The following is a 24919-nucleotide window of genomic DNA, read 5'->3' as shown; positions in this document are numbered from 1 at the left end:
GCTTTTAAGAAAGATGGATGTAAACGAATTAAGTTTTGTCTTCGGCAGACGCTTCTTGAATTATTCGTCCGAAATGAATATTCTGTCTAGGCTAAATACCAAATACAGTCGAACTCGTTTATAACGAGCTCGGATTTAACGAGAACTTGAATTTAGAGAGGGAAACGTGAATATTTGGTTGGATCAATGTTAAGTCTAGGGAACAGAAGTCGCTTTTAACGAACAAGACCCGGTTTTAGCGAGCAATATTTTTCTGTCTTGCAATCTTTTTTCTCATCTTTCTGTCTCATCTTTTTTTCAAAATGATAAGAAATGCGCTTCGAAATCAATAAATGCGCGAAATGAAACTTAATTGCCCTTTAAGACTGTAGCGTAACTAGAAATTTTTTGCTGACTGTGGGGGGGAGCAGTTGTCATTAAATTATGCAAAGTATTTAATTAAATTAATTAATGTAATTAAAGTAAGTAAGTATTAATTAAATTTTAAGTAAACACAATCACTTGACCTCCCAACCCCCCCCCCTTTTCTGGTTGCACGCCTGCCTTATGGACCCGTTTATTACGAGTACTCGGATTTAACGAGTATAATGATACGGTCCTTTCGTGCTCGTTATAAACGAGTTCGACTGTATTGGTAAGTTGCATCTCTAATTTAAAAGCAGCAATTGCTGTTTATTTTTGAAAATTTAATTTTTTTTATTATAATTTTACAGTGCTGAGCATAATCTTGTGTCTATTTACAATTTAAAAACTCCTTGAAAAAGTTTTTTGCAATAACCGGACCCTATTTGCACAAATTCATAAAAGCGGACCCTGGTTGAAAGAATGTGAGTAATTTTTTCACAATTTCACGAAAAACAGACCTTTCACAAAATGTCTGGACAGATCCCTGATATATATATCAGAGATGTTTGTAAAATTCTGAAAAAACTACTCATAATTTGCGAATATAAAATAAGCGTTAAGTCGCATTCTTTCAAAAAGGGTTCTGCTTTTGTGAATTTGTGCAAATAGGGTCCTGTTACAAAAATTGCTAAAAACCCTTTCAAGAAGCTTTTAAATTGTAAATAGATACAAGATTCTGCTCAGCGATTGCTGCTACTAAATTAAAGATGCAACATACAAATATTTGTTATTTAGCCTATACTGCTCAGCACAGAATATTCATTTCGGACGAATACTGGAAACAAAATCACTCACATTTTTAATAATTTCAATTGACATATTTTAAATAGCACAACTTAGAACTCACTTTTAATGTGTTACGCATTAAGAAAATTTAAATAATTCTTAAATGTATAATATTTGATTTAAAAAATTGCGTATGTATGATATTAAATACACATTTAAATGCTCCATTTTCTTATAATTTTCAGTTTAAATTATAGAAAAAAGCTTTCCAGTTGTTCAACAAATACTTTTTTTTTTTTTAAGTTTACTTTTTTTGGAAAAAAATTATTCACAGAGATTGTTTTTTAGCATGTCATCAATTATTTTTTATGAACTACAAATTTTTCCATTATTTTGATAGTGAGTAAGAATTATTTTTTGAAATATAAACATAAATTAGTATAAGAGGATTGGGGATTATATTCAGTTATTACATGAATATTAAACATTTTGATATGAGCATTTTGAACATGATGAATATTAAACATTTTTGAATATGAAACATTTTGCCTTTGAAAACTCAAAAAGCCACTTTCTGTGATTAAGCACCTGCCCTTTATTCCTAGGGAGAACTATGTAACAGCTAAGAGCCTAATTTTTTCTGCAAGAGTAAAAATCGATGTGGTGTTTGTAAACGCTTCAATAAAGAAAATGCTCGTTCTGAACTGAACATTTAGCCATTGGTAAAGTTAAACATATTCTTAAAGCAACATCAACAATTATTGGAAACTTGTCCGCCAACTAAAGATTTTTAAGTTTTCCCGGTCACCCTTCAACGGATTGACAGAATATATCGAAGCTACTTTTTAAGAGTATGATTTTAGATAAAAAATAACTTTATTTCTAATCGGACGTACCAAAAAAAGAAAAGGAAAGGCAAAAAAATATACGATTGGAAATCAGAATGTGNAAATGTTTTTTAAGTTTGTATGAATTATTGAAAAAGAATACAGAAGTACTGAAAAAGCAATGCTAACAAATGAATCGTTAATAAATTATATTCGGATTCATAAATTACCAAACAAAATTTGTATTATTTGCAACGCTGCATATCGTTAGTCACAGTTCCCTAATTCATGAATATTGAGTCATTCACTTAAAAATCTGCTTGTAATAAACTGTTTAGATATGAATGTGTGAGATATATCAATATCTTTGTCTCAAAATAATTTTGCATTATTTCAGTATTTCATACAAATATATTTGTAATAATTTATTTTTAATATTTAATGATTTCATACAAACATATTTGTAATAATTTATTTTTAATATTTAATGATTTCAAACAAAATAAATTTATTTTTAATTACACATAATAAAAAATGAAAAAAAGGAAAAGAAATACATGATTAAAAATTATCATTTACTAAGTTAGGTTCATAAGTGAAAAAAAGTAATATTCTGAGGGGGGGAGAAGTCTGATAAAGAGGGGGGGGAGGAAAAGTTTGATAAAGAGGGGGGAGGGAGAAGAAGTCTGATATTCTGAAAATTATTCAGACAAATATTTATAATTATGAGAACAGATAATAATACTTGGATGAATAATTATTAGAATTATTTCAATTAGTAACTATCTCGGAATAGTTTAAACACTTTTTTTGGAGTCTGCATGATTGAACTATGGAAAATAAAAACAAAATTGTTGAAAAAACAGATATAAATAAATTAATTAATTTGAATTATCTATGGATTACAAAACCATATTTGTATCATTTGCAATAAATAGTTCCATAATTCATTAATATCCAAAGAAAGAATTTTCTTGTAATAAGTAGGTGTTCATCTAGGTGCTAAAGGGTGAGAAAAAGTGTGATACCTAATCCTTTTCTTAAAATGATTTTTAACAATAATCAAATGTTATTTCCAAATATATTTGTAAAAACTTATATTTCAAGTTATCAAATATTAAGAATATTTTAAAATTATTCTTCAATTAAAAAAATTTAATTCAAATGGCATAAAAAAAACATAAAGGTATGATTTGAAATCAACAGGAAACCTTCTAAGCATTACTTACAACATGTTTTTAACAATTTAAGGCACCTCCTCCCCCCTTACCAGCAAAAACAGGCAATTTGTACACGGACACATTTCCACGCCTTGCTCACGTAATGTTTGAACACTCCCATATTTACTTAGTATCAATACCAATATTTTCCGGGTATTCGGGACCAAATTTTAAACGAGTAAAAATTGGGTCCACCATTTTAATCATCGAATTTGAAAAGGAAATTATAAGACTAAAATTTGGTGGATTAATAAAATATAAAAAAAATAGAAAAGATGAAAAACGTGATCAGGCAATCCTCTTTTTTCTCCCTTTACTTAACGAAATAAATAAATAAAAAAGAAGGAAAAAAAATGTTTCCTACAATTGGTGAATCTTCCGTTCTGTTTAACTGCTGGGAAATAATATCCTCTTGAAACTATAAATAGAAAGATTGAGCTAAGAAGAACGCTGCTTTGGTTTCACATTAAAAATCATGAGGTGATCTACAGAAAGGGGGAAGTTCTGACGTAGAATAAAAGGATGGGAAAAATCTTAACCTTTCAGAAAAATAGGTTCGCACTGACTAAACAAAAAAAATAATCATCACTAACAATAGATAACTAAATTTAAATCATTGCGTCATAAATCATCGCTTTTTTTTTCTCTCTCTTTTCAGGAAAGAACGAAAAAAGAATGTTGCATTCTAGTACTGAGCAACGAATCTTATAATTTCGATATTAAGAGAAATGTTTAATTTCACAAAGCTCACACTTTCACGCACGTAAGGTTTGTGCAAGCTACAGAGAGCTGATATGAATTTAAAAAAATGATATGAATTTCTGTGCAATACAAGACATACAATAGCGTTCGGGACGCTACGCAAAAAATCTCTTTAATAGGAAGATTTCGCACTTTTACGTTAGCTTATTTTATTTATATTTTAACTATACAATTTAGTTTATAAAAAAGTTAAGTAATCAATAGAAGTACAATAATATTTTTCTTAAATATTAATAATTATAATAATAATCTGCATTCTTTATCGCTGAATTCATCAAAATCTATAATCTACCCTATTTCTGTTCACAGAACCGCAGTTTTACTTATAAAGTATATGCTTTACACTACGCAATAATTGTTTCTAAGGACCAGTTTTGTATTTACATATTGAAAATGGAAATACTTAAAATATTTTAATAAAACCATAAGTGATTCACAAAATAAACAAATCTACCTATAACAGATTTTTCTTTTTTGTTTACATTTTTGCTTATTTCACAATAGTCCCAAGTACAATATAAACATTCTCCTTTTGAAAAGAAATATTTTTTTCTTTGTTTGTCTATTAAGCTTCTGACAGTCCATATAAAATTTTGGTAAAATTGTAGAGGATTGTAAGAAAATTTTTGTTTAGGATTATTTATTTTGTTAAGAAGAATTATTTACTATGAAATAAGAAAACCACTGCATAAACGTTTTGTCTTAAAACTATCAGCTGATTTAAATATTTTGAAATTAATTAATAGAACAATTAAACACGTATATTTTAAAAAAATGAAAAATCGCTTTTACCCATTACACGGCTTTTGTGCAGTGTGATTTAACGTAGAAAACTAAGCGATGTAAGAGGTCTTAAAAACGTATTCTTATTCTTGATATTACAGGATGTTAAAAAATAGATTACTTAAGCTATCGGCTCTATTTAAGAGTGGGCTTAGAAGATACAACGCGCAAACCGATTAAACACAGTCTTTACGTTTGCGGTTGCAAGAGTTAACAATCAGATTGATAAAGTTGCATTTGACCTATTGGCGATATGTCGTACCGGGTGCGAGATGGCATAAAATATCCTCAGCGGTAGACGTATCATGGGATAGAGCCGCACCACATGTCTATTTAGTTTTACATTACTCACAACAACGAAAAAACAGTTAATTTGTAAAGCAGAGCCAGGGTGCCTCAGAGGATGCAGCGTTCGCCTTCCAATGAGGAGAATCCCAGCCTTGGTTGGTAGATACGAATTCCGCACCCGGCTCGCACCGACCACAATACAGACGCAAAATATCCTTAGTGGTATATGGATATCATGGGTTAGAGTCCCCTTGCCGCCAGGCTAACCGTGAGAGGTTTACATGGTTCCTCTACAGGTAAAGCAAATGCAGATTAGTTCCATTAAAAAAGTCCGCCACGAAAGCAAATTTCTCCCAATACTTCTTGATACAGGAGTTTCCCTTCTCTTTCTAATTGCAAGGATACGGAGTTGAATTTTGGTAGTCGTCAATTCAGAATAGGGTCGGCTGTTAAATGGCGGTTATAAAATCAAATCAGAATACCAAAAACATTTTTTAAAAATTTGAAATAGTAACAAAAATGTGAAAACAGGAATAACAATTGTCTGGTTCATTTTTGAGGTAGTTCAAAATATTATTTCTATTAATTATAACCCTGCGTTTCAAGTTTATATGAAATTCCCAACCATAAGAAATATCGAAGGTTTTTTTTCACACATCGTGCCTCTCTCGGTGTTTTCACACCTACCTGACGATGGGTATGGGACAATGTCACTTTTCGAACAAAAAGAGATCTTTACCTATGGGCTTCCTGCAAGCAATACCGTCAGAAGAGCTAAACAATGAAGATTCCATTGGAAAGCAGCCAAAACGAAGGGGGGGGGGAAACAGAAAAGAAAAAGAATACATGAAAATTTTTGGTTTGCCACAAAGGTAGGTTTGCAGACACTGGCAAGAGGCCAATGAAATTCTCTGGCCACTTATGGAAGGTTAGAAACGAGATTTTTCCCCCTAATTTTGACTCATTTGACATTATTTTTAAAAATAGTAAAACATTCAAAGAAAGTTATATAAATAAATGACATAATACAGAAAAGAAAATTTTCCTATCATCACAGGCTAGTAAACGTGTAAGAATAAATTCCAAAAAGCAAGGAATACATTTTTTTGCACGGACATCAGGCTAGTAAACTTAAACGAATACATTTATTTCTTAATGCAGAAGATAGAATTTTTGTATTTTCAGCAGGCTGGAAAATTTAAACTTCAAAAATCCAAAATACCGTACTGACTATTAAGGTATTTACAGCAACTCAGTCAACTTATAGGAATAAATTCCCCAAAGCAGAAAATACAATTTTTGTATTTACACTAGACTAGTAAACTTATACGGTTATACCAATTAAATCCATGACGCAAANATTCTATGTTGGGGTACCTTTTCATAGATGAAGGATGACATTGTCGATATCTACTCTCCCCTCACAAATTAATGTAAGAAACAAGCTAATAAATGTTTCATAGTTTAAAGTTTCTTTCTCGTAATCATTGTTTAACCTTCAGAAATCAAGAATCTCAGTTTTTATTTCTTCATTTAATGTCTTGTTATTTTTCCGTTTGTGTGCTGGAAAAAAATTGTTTGGCCTATATCTTTGTATGGCAAAGTTTTTTCCCTACTTACAATGTATGACATGCTTCCATTGCACTTGTCACTATTAGGAATTGTTTATTAAAGGAATAACTTTCTTTATTAATCTTTATTTAGGTATCGTCATTAGATGTTGTTAGTGGCGATGGAGGAGTGTGTATGGAGACTCATTATTTAAATCGGCGTTTAAGGTATATGTTTGGCATTGTTGTTGTTGGAACAGTGGATAGCCATATTTATTTTTTAGACCTTTGTTTAGATGAAAGTTTTAGCTGTGATGAAACAATGCCAAATATAACACTTGTTTTAAGGCAAAATGAATATTCTACTCAAAAAAGAGAAGCTGCCTTAGTTAAGAAACAACATATTTTCTTACGCTTGAATGGTATGATAATTCACGTTTTATTTTTGCATTTAATTAGTAGCTAAATGTCAAACCTTTAGTCTTTCTTTTCTAGTGCACCATTTTTCTTCGTAACTTCAAATTTCTAAGTCTTAATAAATTTTACTCAGCAAAACACAATGTAAAAAAAGTGATAAAAATTCGCAAAAATAGCACTTAAAATTTTCAGTTAATTTTCTAACAAATTGGAATTTTGGAAGAAAAAAAAAATCAGTTTTCCGTTTATAAATAAATATGACTATTTCAGTTGACCTAATTTAACTACAAAGAAGCATTCCGGCGGATTGTAGAGCAGCCCGCATGGCGTTTTTTACTTCAAGTTTGGAAGTTATATAGTTTTCGCGCAGAAAAACAAAATATGACGTTGAGTTGAACATCTAAAATTGCGACGGAGGTGAGTGTCTTTTCTTTACATAGATATTTATAAACATAAGTTACGACTCTTTAAAATAAAATAATAAGTCAATACAAGACATCGAAAGTTTAAATGCCATAGCACTAATAGCTTTCCTTTATATATATTTAAGGGCATTTTTCAACAACTTTCAGATCATCATTAGTATCGAAATAATGTAAGTTAATAAAGCACGAATTGCAATAAATTACACAGCAGAATTTCATTTAAACAATTGCAAAGAAAAAAATTGCTCATAAAATATCGCACTTTATGAGTACACAACGACCCAGAACGAAATTGAGAAATTTTGCTTTTAATAGGTATTAAACAATAAATGTTATGAAACTTGACGTTTAATTTCCTTCTCAAAATGAGAAATAAACAACAAAAACTTGATTTTGTAGTTAAAAAATAATCAAAAGAAACTGTTCAACAATGAAGATAAGAAAAAAAACTGTTACACAACGAGACTTTAGTCATGACTCTTGATTCAACAGAGAGAAAAACAAAATACATAAATAAAAATATCCAATCAATAATGACAAAACAAACGTGAAATGCTTATTCAAGACTTCCATGCGTATACTTAAGACATTCCTACATATGCAATGACGATGTTAAAAAGAGCTAAGAAAAAAAAAAAATCCTTTTAACGATATTTTAAAAAACTCACATTGTTGCCACCACGTTTACGCAAGGACAAAAAAATTTTTTAACAATGTACAGTACTAACGAATTTGGGTATTTAAGATGTGCCTTTTAAACTTTTAAATATGCATATTATAAGATAAAAATTTTTGAATTTTAAAAAATAGATCATGAAAATCATAAAATTTTAAAAAATAGGGGATAGCTTGAATGATTTATTACAACATGCATTTGATCATTAGTACACAAGTACTCAAAACTGGCAATAGAAGAAGCCCTTTTACTTAATTTTGCAAAAATTTTATTTTTGAAAATTTGCTAATTTTTTTTGCGGTTTTTTTTTTCTTTTTTTTTAACAGAATGTTTGGATTTTTCTTTTTTTTTACCAGCCATATCAGATTTCATAACATCACACCCTTAAGAATACTTTTATTAATTAAAATGTATTAAAATTTTTTATGCTCAGATTAATAATATTTTTTTACTATGTTTGCTCATATTAAATATTATAAAAATTATGTTAAGAGTTTTTTTCAAGAAAAAAAATCAAATGATTTTAATTATATCATGGCAACCCTAACAGAAGCTATCAGAAACTCAGAAATCCAATATACTTTTTATTTAATTAATGATTCTCTAAAGGAAAACATTAAAATAAAGTCGAATTATTCTGTCCATTTTTCTTTTTTTCTCATTTGTTTAAGTATAACTTAGTAGTAAAAACTTAATTCTAAGTTTTCTAAAATTAGTTTTAAACATTATATTATAATATTATGTAATAACTGAACTGATCCTCTACAGTTTTTTAAATTACCCTGTTATACTATTATATACATATCTTTCAAAAAGTAATTCTCACACATTGTCAAAACAAGAGAAAAATTCGCAATTTATAAAAAATAATTAAAGGTATGCTAAAATACTATCTACTGAGCAGAATTTCTTCCTTAAAAAAAATTATTAATTGGTAAACAACTTGAAAGTTTTTTTCTATGATTTAAACTGAAAATAATGAACATTTAAAATCTATTTTTTTTAAAAGGTATACATAGCTGCCAACATGGATAGGAAAGTCACATAGATTTTACTAAATATAAATTTAATGATAATTGTTATACAATGTACTTAATATTTTACACATAGGGAGCTTAAGGTATTTTTACAGTCATCAAAATAGAAAAACTGCAATATTTTCCAATTGTGATTGTGCATAAAACATACTTGAAATGTTATGTATTAATCTTTACTCATTATTTCAAATATTAATTAGGCATTTAATTCATAAAAGATAGGTAAAAGATTTTTTTTTAATTAATTAAAAAAGAGCTGAATATTTTATAACAAACAAAACTTTAAACTGATTTCGATAAATGAGGTTTGCTTTATTATGTAGCATTAGTAATACTTATTTAAATATTAAAGCAAGAAATAATCTGTACAAAAATTCTATTTCAATAGTGATTTTTTTTTAGGAAACTTACTCAATGTTAGGAAATTTTCTAAAATGTACAAAAACCAGGAGAATTTAATCCAGTAGAGTTGGCAGCTATGGGTATATATTTAATAACTAATTTTAAAATCACCTAAAATGTATTAATTTATTGACCCCTTCGCCCCAGAAAGAGAGTCCTGGTTTGTTTTTTTAACCATGCTTGTTCAAAATTTACAGCTTAAAAATAACTACAGAATGCATAGTAATTTTTTTAAGTCTGCACGAGTTTGAATGTCAACATTGAATGCATGTCCAAAGAGGATAATTTTTCTCTTAGCTTGAGTCATACTTTAGTGGACAAGGGACTATGGTTAGACTTTGCTCGCCTTGAGACTTTTTTTTTTTTTTTTGTGGAACCATTTGAATATTCTAGAATGCCTCTAAGAAATTAACTAACTTAGAAATTTACTCGATTTTCATTTAAGAATTGAATTTAATTATAATTGTTTAACTGGATATAATTGCTCTGAATGAGTGATTCCTATTTCTATTATAATAATGCTTTAATTTGTATTTTCAAATTTAAGATTATAATGAATAATTTTTACAAATAATGTATTCTATTGATGCTAGTTGAGAGTCAAAGTAAAGATAGATCTTCAGTTGTAAACCAGTTTTTCTGATCAAATAAGTTCGAGTGGAGTCACTCAATATTTTATTAAATTCTTCTTATTCATTATTATTTACTAATGGCTGACTTATGCATACCATATATTACATGCATACATACATATATATATGTGTGTGTGCTTGTGATTATATATTAAATAAATAAATATACAAGTGAACCTGTTTATCTCGAACTTCCTTATCTCGAAATTACTAAAATTCCCTAGATTTACTGTCTAAAATCAATGTTTTTTCCATGTTTATGTCGATTTTTTTTTTCGAAACCTCCGTTTTTCGAATTTCTAATAATAGAGCACAAATGTCACAACTTTCATTATCAGTAGAACTCGTAGACAGTGATGAATTTCGTGAATCCACAGGAAGCAGGGATGAACAGGTAGAGGGTGTTTTTTGGAATTTCAATTACTATATCCCAGCACTTCCTTAAACAGAAAGGAATACATATAATGATTCTGGCAGTAAGTGAGGGGTTAATGAGTAGTGACCATTAGCGGTTAGCTTTTCAACATAGATAAGAAAGCTGTAGAAAACAGTTGCTATGCAAACTTGTAGATGCCATCAATGAAGCAAGTTAGACACTATCAGAATTACTGTTTTGCCTGAAGAAATGTGTCTCTAAAAACTATCCAAAATGGTTTTAAAAAGCTGGTTTTAAGAATAGCTGTGAAGATGATGAATAAGAGGTTGATGAAGCCATCAGTAAAGAAGAAGAAAATGTTAACGCTGAAAATGCAGTGCCAGATTTGCCAGAATGGAATGCAATAAAATCTGGATTTAATGTTGACATTAATTTTGAATATTTTTACAAGTGGACAACTGCCTGGCAACATGAGGAACACAGACAGATGCGGAAATCATAGATTATGTCAAAGGAATATCAGATGAAGAAGCTGAAGATCATATTGATGAATCAAAATAGAATGCAAAACAAGTAGAAAAAGCTGTAGAATTCTTATAAACTACTCTAGAATCCCAGGAAAATGTTGGCTATAAGAAATTTGCGATCTTTCTAAACTCAAAAGAATAATCGAAACAAATAAGGTTATACGCCAAAAATCTTAGAAATTTTTTTTCAGTGTTATAGAAATAGATGTATGTGTTATAATTAATTTAAAGAAATGTCTATGTTTTTCTACTANTTTTTAATTTTTTTTTTTTTTTTTTTTTTTTTTTTTTTTTTTTTTTTTTTTGTGGGACCTTTTGAATATTCCAGAATGCCTCTAAGAAAATAGATAACTTAGAAATTTATTTGATTTTCATTTAAGAAGTGAAATAAATTATAATTAATTATAATTGTTTTTAACTGAATGTAATTGCTCTGAATGAGCAATTCCTATTTCTATTATAATAATGCGTTAATTTGTACTTTCAAATTTAGGATTATAATGAATAATTTTTACAAATAATGTATTCTATTGATGCTAGTTGAGAGTCTAAGTAAAGATAGATCTTCAGTTGCAAACAAGTTTTTCTAATCAAATAATAAGTTCAAGTGAAGTCACTCAATATTTTATTAAATTCTTCTTATTCATTATTATTTACTAACGGCTGACATATGCATACAATATATTATATACATACATACATGTGTGTTTGTGATTATATATTAAATAAATAAATATACAGTTGAACCTCTTTATCTCGAAATTTCTAAAATTCCCTAGATTTACTGTCTAAAATCAATGTATTTTCCATGTTTATGTTGAATTTTTTTTTCAAAACCTCTGTTTCTCGAATTTCTAATAATAGAGCACAAATGTCAAAACTTTCATTATCAGTAGAACTCGTAGACAGTGATAAATTTCATGAATCCACAGGAACTAGGGATGAACAGGTAGAGAGAGTTTCTTGGAATTTCAATTACTATCTCTGCACTTCCTTAACCAGAAAGGAATACATATAATGATTCTGGCAGTAAGTGAGGGGTTAATGAGTAGTGACCATCAGGGGTTAGCTTTTCAACATCAACATAGATAAGAAAGCTATAGAAAACAGTTGCCATGCAAACTTGTAGATGCCATCAATGAAGCAAGTTAGACACTATCAGAATTACTGTTTTGCTTGGAGAAATGTGTCTCTAAAAACTATCCAAAATGGCTTTAAAAAGCTGGTTTTAAAAATAGCTGTGAAGATGATGAATAAGAGGTTGATGAAGCCATCAGTAAAGAAGAAGAAAATGTTAACGCTGAAAATGCAGTGCCAGATTTGCCAGAATGGAATGCAATAAAATCTGGATTTAATGTTGACATTAATTTTGAATATTTTTACAAGTGGACAACTGCCTGGCAACATGAGGAACACAGACAGATGCGGAAATCATAGATTATGTCAAAGGAATATCAGATGAAGAAGCTGAAGATCATATTGATGAATCAAAATAGAATGCAAAACAAGTAGAAAAAGCTGTAGAATTCTTATAAACTACTCTAGAATCCCAGGAAAATGTTGGCTATAAGAAATTTGCGATCTTTCTAAACTCAAAAGAATAATCGAAACAAATAAGGTTATACGCCAAAAATCTTAGAAATTTTTTTTCAGTGTTATAGAAATAGATGTATGTGTTATAATTAATTTAAAGAAATGTCTATGTTTTTCTACTAAAAACAATTAAAGCACTTTTAATAGAATTTCTTAATTAAATTTAATTTTTTTAAAGTACCTGTATAACTCGAAACCTCTTCTTTATCTTGAATTTTTCGCCTTTCCCGTGAGGTTCGAGATAAACAGATTCGAGTGTACTATATATTTTTAACCTTTCAATGTCACCCAATTTTAACAAAATTAGTTTGAAAATTGTTGATATTTTTTAAAAGTGCTCAATGTTATAAAATTTTATACTGATTATTAGACATACCTGCATAAATCTCTTTAAATTTAGCAGTACTTTGAAGATATAACACTAGTTATAGACTTATCTTGTTTTACCTTAAAATTGGCTTTCTTTATATAGATAAAATCTTAGTTGTCTAGAAACATTTCAATGCAAGCATTTTAAAAAAAATTTCCTTTATGTGAATACTAATAGAATTTTCTGCATCCCTGATTACCATAGTCATAACATCATAATGAAATTATACACAAATCACCTAAAATCATTGGACATTCAACATCAATAAACTTTAGTTTTTGCAGTTAAAAAAGCTAAAGAATAATTAAATATATCAATAGTAAATACATTGTAGAAATAAATAATTTTAAACATTTTCCTTCAACCCAAAAATGAAAATTATAAATCAACAAACATTATGAATTTATCCTACTGATAGGACATTTTTAAATGTTCGACTGTCAAAAAAGTTAATTTATTGAATTTTGTTAATACCTTAAAAAAATTAAGAACATGGGTTTGTTTTTTAATCAACAAAACATAAACTGAGTAGTTATGTTGTAATGGTTGGTTATGGCTTAAATACCAAGATATATATATATGTTTTTTAAATATTATTGTTTATAAAAAAATATTGATATCCAAAAGAAATATATTATGTACACAGGTGCAAAGCCAAATATTTCAGCAAAAAATATACACCATTTAAGGACTTTTTAAGCACTCAAAAAATATTTTTAAACACTATATACATTAACAAAATGCAAAATAAATTTCAATGAATTAACATGATCACGATAAAATAACTAGTTTCTGAAAAAGAACTCTTTTATTGATATTATAGCCACCATAAAAATATAGAGAAATTTTTCGGTTCAATTTCAGAGGGTGGAAAATGAAACCTGAAATTGAGAATATCTTGCAAAATGCAGCAGAGTTGCACATGAGAGTGCAATAATCTCACCAAACCCAGCTCAGTCACTGCACACGCGGACTCGCAAGTATTTCATCAAACCTGTAAAATGATTGGCGCTTTCATACGCTAATAGATTGTGGCTGAATGAATAGTGAAAACGTTAAATAGAAAAATGTGAAAAGCACACTATTGCATAATACATAGCGAAAATTCACATGGTAAAGAAAAAAAATCTCATTTTCTGAAAGGGAAAATTAGGCACTTTTCAAAAACACCCAATGAAAAAAGCACCCTCAGAGCTTTTAAAAAAACAAAAATAAACACCCTTAAGCACTTTTTAAAAACACTAAGCACCATGTTTATAACAACAATGGCCTAGATATATCTATCTCAGGGATGCAACGAATATTTTGTAATCGCTCCTTTTACCGAATATTCGGTCGGCTGAATGCTCGGTAAAGTTTTGTTTCTTTTGGAATTTGAATAGATTTAGTTAATATTAATTAAAATAGTATTTTTAAAACTAAACATTATTAGAAATAGTTTTTAAAAATTTTTGTGAAATTCTAAAACTTGCATACACGGCTTGCAAATGTCCTGGAAGACTAATGGTAAAGTGAAAATTGAAGAATTATAACAGATTACTTCGAACCACGAGTTTTGCACTGCTGATTTCTTTTTTATTATATTCAGGCAAGTCAATTGTCTTTTTTTTTCCAGTTTCTATTTTAAAAATTGAGAAAGTTTTTATTTTTTTTCCATTTTGAAGTTTTTCTGCTTGCAAAAGTGCAGCAGTTAAAAAGAAAGTTTCTGATTTACTATATTTTTTGTCACTTTTTTTCCTGTACCATAATATAGATTATCCGTAACATAGAAATCTGCGATTTTTAATGCTACAATTATGTTACGGAAATTTTAAAAAAAACATTTTTTTTGCTTTTTTTTATTAACTTTTCTTTTAGATAGAGCTTTATTTTCTTTAGATATTTTTAAGATCTTCTATAGAAGATCATTTGTTTTTTGAGAGCGTAATAATTTTTAAGGGTCGTTCTGATAGACTTATATTTCTTTGAATGTTTTATTAATACTTTTTTATTCCGGATCTATAATTTTTAGCACTTAAAGTTTTGTTAGGAGAATTAATGAAAAAAAAAATTATGTTTATCTTTCATTTTTTCAATTTCATAGCTCTATTTTTTCTTATAGCTGTTAGTCAGTTTTTTATTTATCATTAACACTTCTTATGGATAATTATTATATTTTTTCCCTTAAGGCCATATGCTGAATAATTGGTATCCGAATCACTTTTAGTTATGTCACTAATCTGTCTAAAATCAAAAGCGATATTACAAGTTACAATACATAAAAATTTAAACATATGTCTTACTAAAAAGTCTAAACTTTATATTTCATATGAATAAAAAGAAAAGCTCACTGATAAATTAGCTGCTAGTGAAACTATATTTTTAATAATAGATTATTAGAAAAGCAGTGCAACTAATAGTACTAAATTGAGTATTCAAAATTAAATATTCAAATTCAAACTAGTCAGTTTATAGCTTTAAATAGTGATGCATAAATTAGTGAAGTAGAACAATAATGTAAGCAATATATTATTAAATAAGCATTCACTATAAATGCAACAAAAAACATATCATACAAAACTGTGTATTCTAAATCACACTGGTCAGTTCATTGCTCTATTTGTTAATGTAAATGACTCAACAAGTTAAAAAATCGAACAATAATGTAAACAATAATGAATGAAGTTTATTAAGAAGTGGTCGACATTGAACTGGACATACTAGCTAAGAAATTTTGCATTCTACATCAAACAGGACAGTTTACAGCTTTAATTAGCAATGTTTCAAATTGTGAAATACAACAATAATTAAGAATTAAATTAAGTTTAAAGTCAGTTTATAGCTTTCAATAGTTACAAATAAATTAGTGACATAGAACAATATAGTAAACACGTTCGCTATTAATGTAACAGCTACGATGTGATCAAAAACTGTATTCTAAATCGCAATGGTCACTTTATAGCTTTATTTGTTAACGTATTGATTTGTAAAAGTATTAACGTTTGAACAATAATGTAAACAAAATTAAATTATAATGAAAAGCGGTCACCATTGAGCACGATATGCTAGCTATGAAATTGTGCATTCTAAATCAAACTGGTCAGTTTACAGCATTATTTAGTAATGTATAAACTTGTGGAACAGAACAATAATGTAAACAATAATACAGTATTATAAAAGTGTTTGTTTATGTTCCTCATTCATGGTATCATTTTTCAATGAAAGCGTAAATAAACGCTCTCGTTTTTGAATTACAGTGAAAATAGTATTTAAGAGAACATCAATGTGAAAAATATATAAAAAGCAAATGATAAAATAAAGCATGGTGGTGTGGTTTTGGAGTAGCTGTCCATCAAAAATGAAATGTGTAAAGCAGTTTCCGTTCAGCAGGGCTCCCATTCGCCGAACATAGAACGTCACACTATACTACATTCAGCTGCTAGGGTTAAGAACAGTGCTCGCGCAACCGCCATAGTAAAAATCGCCACGGGATGTTGCATTGCTATAGCTGCTGGCGCCACATTACCAACTTAGCTCTTCAACTTCTCTCACCTTTAAGAATGTTTATGTAGAGAATCATCACTCTTGAAATGTAAGAAATATAGGTACTTACCTTGGCAAATCTATCCTGAAGTCGTCTGTGGACGTCGATAATCGAGAGAAAGGGTAGATATGGAAAAAAAGTGTCGAAGGTCAGGCAACAATCGCGACGTTTTCTGAGACCCTTCGCTTATTTTTCTCCCCGCTACCGCCAGCTCGATTATACTCTGGGGACTAATTACACTGGAGTTCTTCCGATCGGGTTGGCGATATTCCTATAAATTGATCGGGTATTTGTATGGCACATAATCCTTTAGTATCCTTATATCTTGATATTCATAAGAGTTTATTCACTTTAGGATGAAGGGGAAAGGGAATATCCGAAATTGTTTACTTCCGTATCAGCTGACTTCGGGATCCCCCGCTCGTCACATCAGACTAACTCAAACAATTTTATACAACATGGCGTTCTCTACTCTTTTCCCCCTACTCTCACCCTCTCCTCCTCCTCTCTCTCTCTTTACATCGTCTCGTCACACGCACACACATACACGCATTCACAGCAGAATCGGTGTGCACGGGGTTTTCGCTAAAAGTAGCACGGGCGAAGTAAACAATTGTTTATTGTAAACATCTTTGCTTTCAATGATTGGATGAGATGTAGGGGGGCTGAAATCTAATGTTTCCGATCGAGCAGAGGTAATCAAAAAAATCTACGAGGCAGAAGTAGTAGTGTAGAGCTGTTGGCATAGCAACCTCAAAGGGAGGGGGGAAGAATCGTCGGCTCGGCCCGCAGACATTCGGAGGTGTATAAAACCGTTGGTTGTAAGCAGTCGGCTATTTGGTACTAACTGATTAATGACAAAGACGTCATTCAGCGTGCGGCTCCCCCAGGGGCTGAGACTCTTCTGCGCGCCCGTACCTTGCACCTTAAGAGTGGGGGAGGGGGATATTTTTCTTCCTCCTTTTTCTCAAAATTAATTTCAATAATAAATCGGACTCTGTTAATACTCTCGTATTTCTATACCGCGATTAATTTTTTTTTCATACTAACATTATAAGCAAGTACTATAACTATCAAACTTCATATTAAAAATTTATGTAAAGAAAAAAAAACTCTTTTGAAAACATGCGATACCTAATATGACAATAGAGCAAAGAACACAAATATAATAAAACTTCTCTTACTTAATTTAAGGGATAATTATTTGCTCTTTAGAATTCGATTTACCTTAAAGTAAGTCAAAATAACGCACTGCTCTTATTACAAAAATTTAAGGAGAAAAAAAACGAGAGAAATATGCATAAGAAAATTCGTTCAGCATTTACTCATTACTTTCCACTATAAAAAGGTATGCTTCCCACTGTTTAAAATGGATATTTCCGGCTGCAAAATTAAATGTATTTTCATCTTTGTTGATGTTTTTCTTAAGGGGAATACTTTTAACTTAGTAATAGATGTTTTCTGCTGCTAAAGCAATAATTTCAATTTTGTAACAGAATACTGTAAAAAGGGATACTGTCTACTTTGTAACGGATGTCTTCTACTGATGTTAAATCTCACCACCATATTTTCTTCTATGAAAGAAGATAATTTTCACTTTCTAAACATATAATTCCCACTATAAAAAGAGGTAATTTCCATTTAGTAACGGATGTAAACTATGAAAGGAAATATACTGTCCTGTTAGTAATGGATTGAAATATCTGTTATGTACCGTAGTTAGGAGCACTAACTACGTTGTTATCTGGTAGTGTTTTAAACTGTATAACAGTTTTCCATCTTATAGGGAAGTAAGCTGTTTCATCTTGGAGATTTTTCTCACTTTATTATTCATAGACATTACTTTTCTTTTCTGACTTATAACTGAAACTGTTCAGCAGTTAAGAGGGTGGATACGAATTTTAGTGGACACTTTATGTATTTCATAGAAAAACTTCATTTGAGCTGAAAATAAAGCTATCTATTTAAAGAGAAACATCGTTACCTTTACTATTAATTAAAGTATTGTATTACAGAGAAACGTGATCACCTGTACTTAAAATAAATTACATATTTTCGAGAGAACATCTTCATCTGTGCTTTTCATAAAATTATATATGTTACAGGAAAATAGGATTACCTTTGCCTTTAATAAAAATGTACTATAGTAAGACGTTATCGCATATACTTTAAATAATTTTATTTATTTTATTAAATTTATGTTATTTATTTATTCTACAGCGAAACATCTTAATCTGTGTTTTTAGTAAAATTATATCTTTTGCATAGAAACATCGTCACATGCACTTTTAATTTAAAAAAAAAATCCGTAATTTTAAAAAAAAGAGAGAACACGTGATTACCTGTACTTTAAATAAAATTATATATTTGAGAGAGAACCATTATCACCGGTACTTTTAAAAGAAATCTGTGCTTTTAATAAAATTATATATTTTACAGAAAAATGAAATAATCATTGCTTTTATTGAAAATATACTATAGTGAAACGTGATCGCCCATACTTTAAAAAATTTTATGTATTTTATAGCGAAACATCTTAATCTAGACTTTAAGTAAAAATATATATTTTGCATAGAAACATCGTCACATGTATTTTTAATTTAAAAAAATCCGTAACTTAAAAATAAAAATAATTAATAAATAAAAAAGGGATCACCTGTGCTTTAAAAAAATTATATATTTTACAGAGAAACATTATCACCTGTACATTTAAGAGAAAGCTGTGCTTTTAATAAAAAATATATCTAGCTTATATTTTAATAAATAAAATATAAGCTAGTGAAACATGATCACCCATGCATTAAATAATTTTTTTGTATTTTACACCGAAACATCTTAATCTGTGCTTTTAATAAAATTATATGTTTTGCATAGAAATATCGTCACATGTATTTTTAATAAAAAATTCGTAACTTAAAAAAGGAAAGAAGGGAAAAAAACGTGATCACTTGTGCTTTAAATAAAAGTATATATTTTACAGAGAATCATTATCACTCATACTTTTAAGAGAAATCTAAATATTACAGGGAAACGTGATTATCTGTGCTATAAATAAAATTATATTTTTTAAAGATAACATCTTCATTTTTGTTTTAATAAAATTATGTAATTTACAAAGAAACATCCTTACCTGTAATTTTAAGAAAAATTTACATATTAAAGAGAAACGTCTTCGCCAGTGCTCTAAATAAAATTAAATATTTTCAGATAACATGTTTTTATGTGCTTTTAATAAAATTGTATATTTTACGGGAAAAAAAATCACCTGTATTTTATATAAAACTTAAATTATTAAAGAGAAAAGTGATCACCTGTGTTTAAAATTAAATTATGCATTTTAAAGAAAAACAGCTTCATGTGTGTTTTTAGCAAATTTATATATTTGACAGAAAAACATCGCGACCTGTACTTTTAATAAAAAATCTAGATATTACAAAGAAACGTGATCACTTGTGATTTAAATAAAATTCTTCTGTGCTTTTAATAACATAATATATTTTACAGAGAAACATTATCACCCGCAATATAAATAAAAATCTATGTATTATAGAGAAACTTGGTACTTTTCATATAATTATAGTTTAATTATTTTTATTTAAAATTTTATTGGTAGTATAAAAGAACCACTTTAATTATTTATATCTTGCAGAGTTTTTAATAATTGTTTCTCAAATTTTAAATTTTAAAAAAATTTAATTTTAAATTGCTCTAGAAGTTTTGTTTAATTTTATTAGATATTTTTAAAGTTATAGCAAAAAATAGAAAAAGATTAAAGAAATTAGTTTTTTATAAGAATGTCCACATTTTACTGCTACAATTTTTTGGCATAGGGTGTTCAAAAATATTATTTTCCGTTTGCAATTTACTATCGACCCCTCAAACCTCTAAAAAAAAGCTTTAAAACACATTGATAAGTGTGAAAAATCACATGATCTAAACATTTCTGAAGTTATAGAATGATTGTTTAAGTATTTCTTGAGAAATATAAAAAAGAAATGTGTTAGTACAGATGTGTTTTTGTTGTTTTTTAAAGAAACATAAACACCTGTGCTGGTAATGAAAATATATATTTTACATATAAAACGTGACCAATTGGGTATAATATGAAAAAAACACAACTACTTCGATTTAGTAGGAGCAACATATGACGCAATGCTAAACGAATGGAATTTAGTTGTTGTTTATTTAGTTATTGTTATTAGTAGTTGTTGTTATTTGTTTTAGTTGTTGTTGTTTATTTAGTTGTATTTAGTTTCAATAACTTTTCTTTATAATGCAATAAAATCTGGCGAGCAGCTATTTAAACGATCGAACACTTCGTTTGTTTATTTGTGGCTTGAAGTTAGGCTCGCAGAAAATGCCTTTCATGGGTTAAATTTAGTAGGAATGACACAACCTGTGACGTAGGCTATAGTATACCCAATTGTGCTTGTAATGAGAATATCTTTTAACAGCGAAACTTATATTAATTTAATACAAAAAAGTCTTTAACTGTAGTTGAAATCAAATTATATATTGCTATGCAGAAAAATGAGCAACTCTATGTAGAACACGTTTCAAAACTGATTCATTTTCTCTAAAATACATTTTTATTTTCCGCAAAATTTTATGCCTGTAAAAATTATGGTATTGCTGATATTTTTATCCGTAAAATTTTACCGTTATTTATTAATACTATAAAGTCTAAAAATATTATAAAAATAATTGGCTAGCAAAAGCATGAATAAAATAAATTAACCACATGAAGAGATAAACTCTAAAATAAAAGCAGACGATAAAATTAGAAGACTTTTTGTAGAAAAAGAGAGTTGGTTTTTTTTAGAGATTAGTTTTGTTTTGGAATTTGAGTTTTTTTATAACCCGTTACGGGTTTTTTTTAGTTTGTTTTATAATATTTTAACTATCCCGTTACGGGTACTTCATATTTGTTACTGTTTGGTTGTTTGTGAATAAAAGTGTTTTATAAGAAACAGAACTGTTATTTATATAGCTTGATAATACCTTAGTTATAAAATAAAATGTGTTTTATTATTTTGTGCTTGCGGATATGTGAATTGATGAGATAATAAATCTAAGAAAAAATATGCCCCCCCCCCCATAAAAGATTTTATAAATATATTCTGTCCCTCAAAAATTTATTTATTTATTTAAAAAAAAAAAAAAACACGAGGGACATGGGGATAGTGCAATCATAAATGGAATATTTCTGTTATTCATCACTCGAAATTTCTCTGCAAATTTCGGCAGATTAGCATTGCACTTTCGTGTACAATTACATCACAAAACGCTTGATTGTTAATTAGCAAATTAAAAAATAAGGTTTGTGTGGTGAAAAAATAAAATCTTAATTTGCTTTTTATCTGTCATTTGAGACTATTTGAATAATGAATTTTAATAACATGATTCATAATGTTATGGTTGAATACGCTTATTTCTTATATTAACAGTCATTTTTGATTTGTAGTTCCTTAATTATCCAATTATAAGTTTGAAAAATCATAAGCTTGAACGAGCAAACGACTGCATAAGACAAGAGTGGATACAGTGGCGTAGCGAGGGGGGAGCAAGGGGGGGCTACTCACAAAAGGGCGCCAAATGGTCAACAAAACAAAAAAATTGTTGGATAATTTTTATTTTTATTATAATTTATTTCTGGAAAATATATTTTAAATTTAGTGCCAGTGAAATATAATAACTGTTAATTCGTAAATAAAAAGGAACACTAGTCAAGCTGTAATAATATATTCATAATAGAAATGACACGTCTTTTCTAATGGCAGGGCTGACTCGACCTGTGTCTGTCAGCACTTCCTTATGGCATCTACGCTGTGTGGTTACATATATTATCTCCAAATATTTGCAGTGTACAAAGTACAAACATCAGTGTATAAAGTGTTTGTATGTTTGTACAGTGTACAAAGTACAAACATTCTTTCTTTCAGAACACGATTTATTTTTATTTCTATAAACGCAATGTAGCTTACGCTTGTTATTTTAAAACGATAACTATAACACTCTTATATATTTATATGTAGAGTCACGGAAAAAAATATCCGTAAAATAACAACTGAATGATTGTCTATTTTTTAATATAGATACTTCTCAGACACACATCAAATACAGCGTTTTCCTGTTTCTAGGAAAGGACTCAAACGCCGTATTTGTTGTGTGCCTGAGAATTATCTGTTTAAGAAAATTAAGGATTCTTTATTTGTTACTCTCCGGATACTTTTTTCCGTGACTGTACATATCCGTGACACTTGCGACAGGTTGTGGAATTCCGCTACAAATTAGGTAAATACCCGAAATATTAACGTTTAAGTTATTTTGTGCCTGTATTTTTCAGTTTTGCGTCGTTGTCATCGCGCTCTGCTTTGAATAAAAATGAAATGTTATTAAATGTTATAAGTTTAATGTTAGCATAAATTATAGTGTATATTTCACTGTGTTACTATCGTTCAAGGCATTCTTGGTTAGTAGTAAAACAAATAAGATTACTTACTACATCTACTCGACGATTGTATTATTCAGTGAATAGGGTATGAAAAAATTTGTTAACAGTGTTCAATTAAACAAAGAGCTCTTAATTTACCGTAAACATGGCTTATTACCGTAAATATGGCTAATTACCGTAAAATTGGCGTAAATATTAGCTCGTAAATATGGCTTATCTGGGGGACAACCTAAAACCAACAACTTTTTTCTACGCTTGTCAAAACTATCATACGTGTAAGAAGACGCAGAAAGTGAAATTTCTCGCGTTATGAAATGTGTTCTTGATCGTCTCCAACAAGAAATGTGTACACGATTAAGTGACCTTAATTTCAAATTTGGATTTCTACTAGACGTTGAAAATTTATTAAACAAGGATAATGTTAATAACGACCTTGAAATTTTTTTAAAAAATTTGGGTGAATTTTATAATACAGATTTCAATGGAATAGAACTCTTTATCGGAGTATGTGACTCCAAAATGTTACTCCGCAGTAGAAAAGAAATTGAACTTAAAACTCCATTAGAATCTCTTACTTTTATAATCCTGTATGGAAGATGTTTTTTCAAACCTGAGAGTGGCACTTCAAATACTCCTGACTATCTCAGTATCAATTGCTAGCTGCGAACGTCCATTCAGCAAATTAAAATTAATTTTGACATATCTACGATCAACGATGGGACAAGATCGCCTAAGTCTCCTAAGTGACTTAGCATTTTTAAGTGTGGAAGGTGAAAAATTTGAAATGATCAACTTTGATGATATTATTGGTAAATTTGCTTCATCAAAAGCGGAAAATTTATACATAGTAATTAGTTTTATTAATGTATTATAATCATATTATTAAATATATGTATCTCCTTAGAGATAATAAATATTTACTTTTTTATTGTTTTAAAACTGNGCGGATATGTGAATTGATGAGATAATAAATCTAAGAAAAAATATGCCCCCCCCCCCATAAAAGATTTTATAAATATATTCTGTCCCTCAAAAATTTATTTATTTATTTAAAAAAAAAAAAAAACACGAGGGACATGGGGATAGTGCAATCATAAATGGAATATTTCTGTTATTCATCACTCGAAATTTCTCTGCAAATTTCGGCAGATTAGCATTGCACTTTCGTGTACAATTACATCACAAAACGCTTGATTGTTAATTAGCAAATTAAAAAATAAGGTTTGTGTGGTGAAAAAATAAAATCTTAATTTGCTTTTTATCTGTCATTTGAGACTATTTGAATAATGAATTTTAATAACATGATTCATAATGTTATGGTTGAATACGCTTATTTCTTATATTAACAGTCATTTTTGATTTGTAGTTCCTTAATTATCCAATTATAAGTTTGAAAAATCATAAGTTGGAACGAGCAAACGACTGCATAAGACAAGAGTGGATATGTCAATATTAACAGGGTACCATATAGTGTTCCACTACATTTAAAGATCTGTTCTCATACAAACATACATTTAAATATATATATATATAAAAGAAACGTATAATGGTGTTTACAAATACATATTAAATGGCCGCAAATTTTGAAATACGAGATTATGCATCATATATTTTCGTATTCATGGTATATTAATTTCAAATATTTGCGAAACATAAGAAACTCATAGCCTTAGAGACAGTGGGTAGGTGTCAGTCATTAATAATATTTTTTACTTAACACCCCTGCTCGCTACACTTAATCAACTACCATGATTGCTTTGCAATCATTTATGCTTCTGCATCATAAGCAAATTGTGATGTAAGTTTTTAGAAAGAAAAGAAAGTAATCAAGTAAAACACAAAAATAATTGTAACTATAAATTTCTTTTTTTGATTCCTGATTGCTTTTAATTTTCAATTCTTAACTACACTTCTAATTTTTGCAAA

At 28.9% G+C, this 24919-nt stretch overlaps 1 protein-coding gene across 7 annotated transcripts in view; it reads right to left on the bottom strand.

Annotated features, from left to right (window-relative positions):
* LOC107448853 (transcriptional repressor p66 alpha) overlaps positions 1-17447 on the bottom strand; it is a 49042-nt gene extending 31595 nt beyond the window's left edge. For 2 of the 7 annotated variants that reach the window (XM_043046078.2, XM_043046081.2), the window contains exon 1: positions 16045-16179. Coding sequence is in view for 1 of the 7 variants with exons in the window: in XM_043046073.2 (XP_042902007.1) it covers positions 16045-16080 (36 nt within the window). In the remaining 6 variants the exon portion in view is untranslated. Of the gene's footprint in view, positions 1-16044; positions 16452-16608 lie in introns of those variants that run through there. The other 5 variants (XM_043046074.2, XM_043046080.2, XM_043046077.2 and 2 more) reach the window with 5 other exon arrangements.
* Positions 17448-24919: the final 7472 nt, after the last annotated feature.

This window comes from Parasteatoda tepidariorum, chromosome 10 (assembly GCF_043381705.1).
Source record: "Parasteatoda tepidariorum isolate YZ-2023 chromosome 10, CAS_Ptep_4.0, whole genome shotgun sequence".
Lineage (NCBI taxonomy): Eukaryota > Metazoa > Arthropoda > Arachnida > Araneae > Theridiidae > Parasteatoda > Parasteatoda tepidariorum.
Note: the sequence above shows the minus strand (reverse complement) of the source record. Positions and strands in the feature narration are given on the sequence as shown.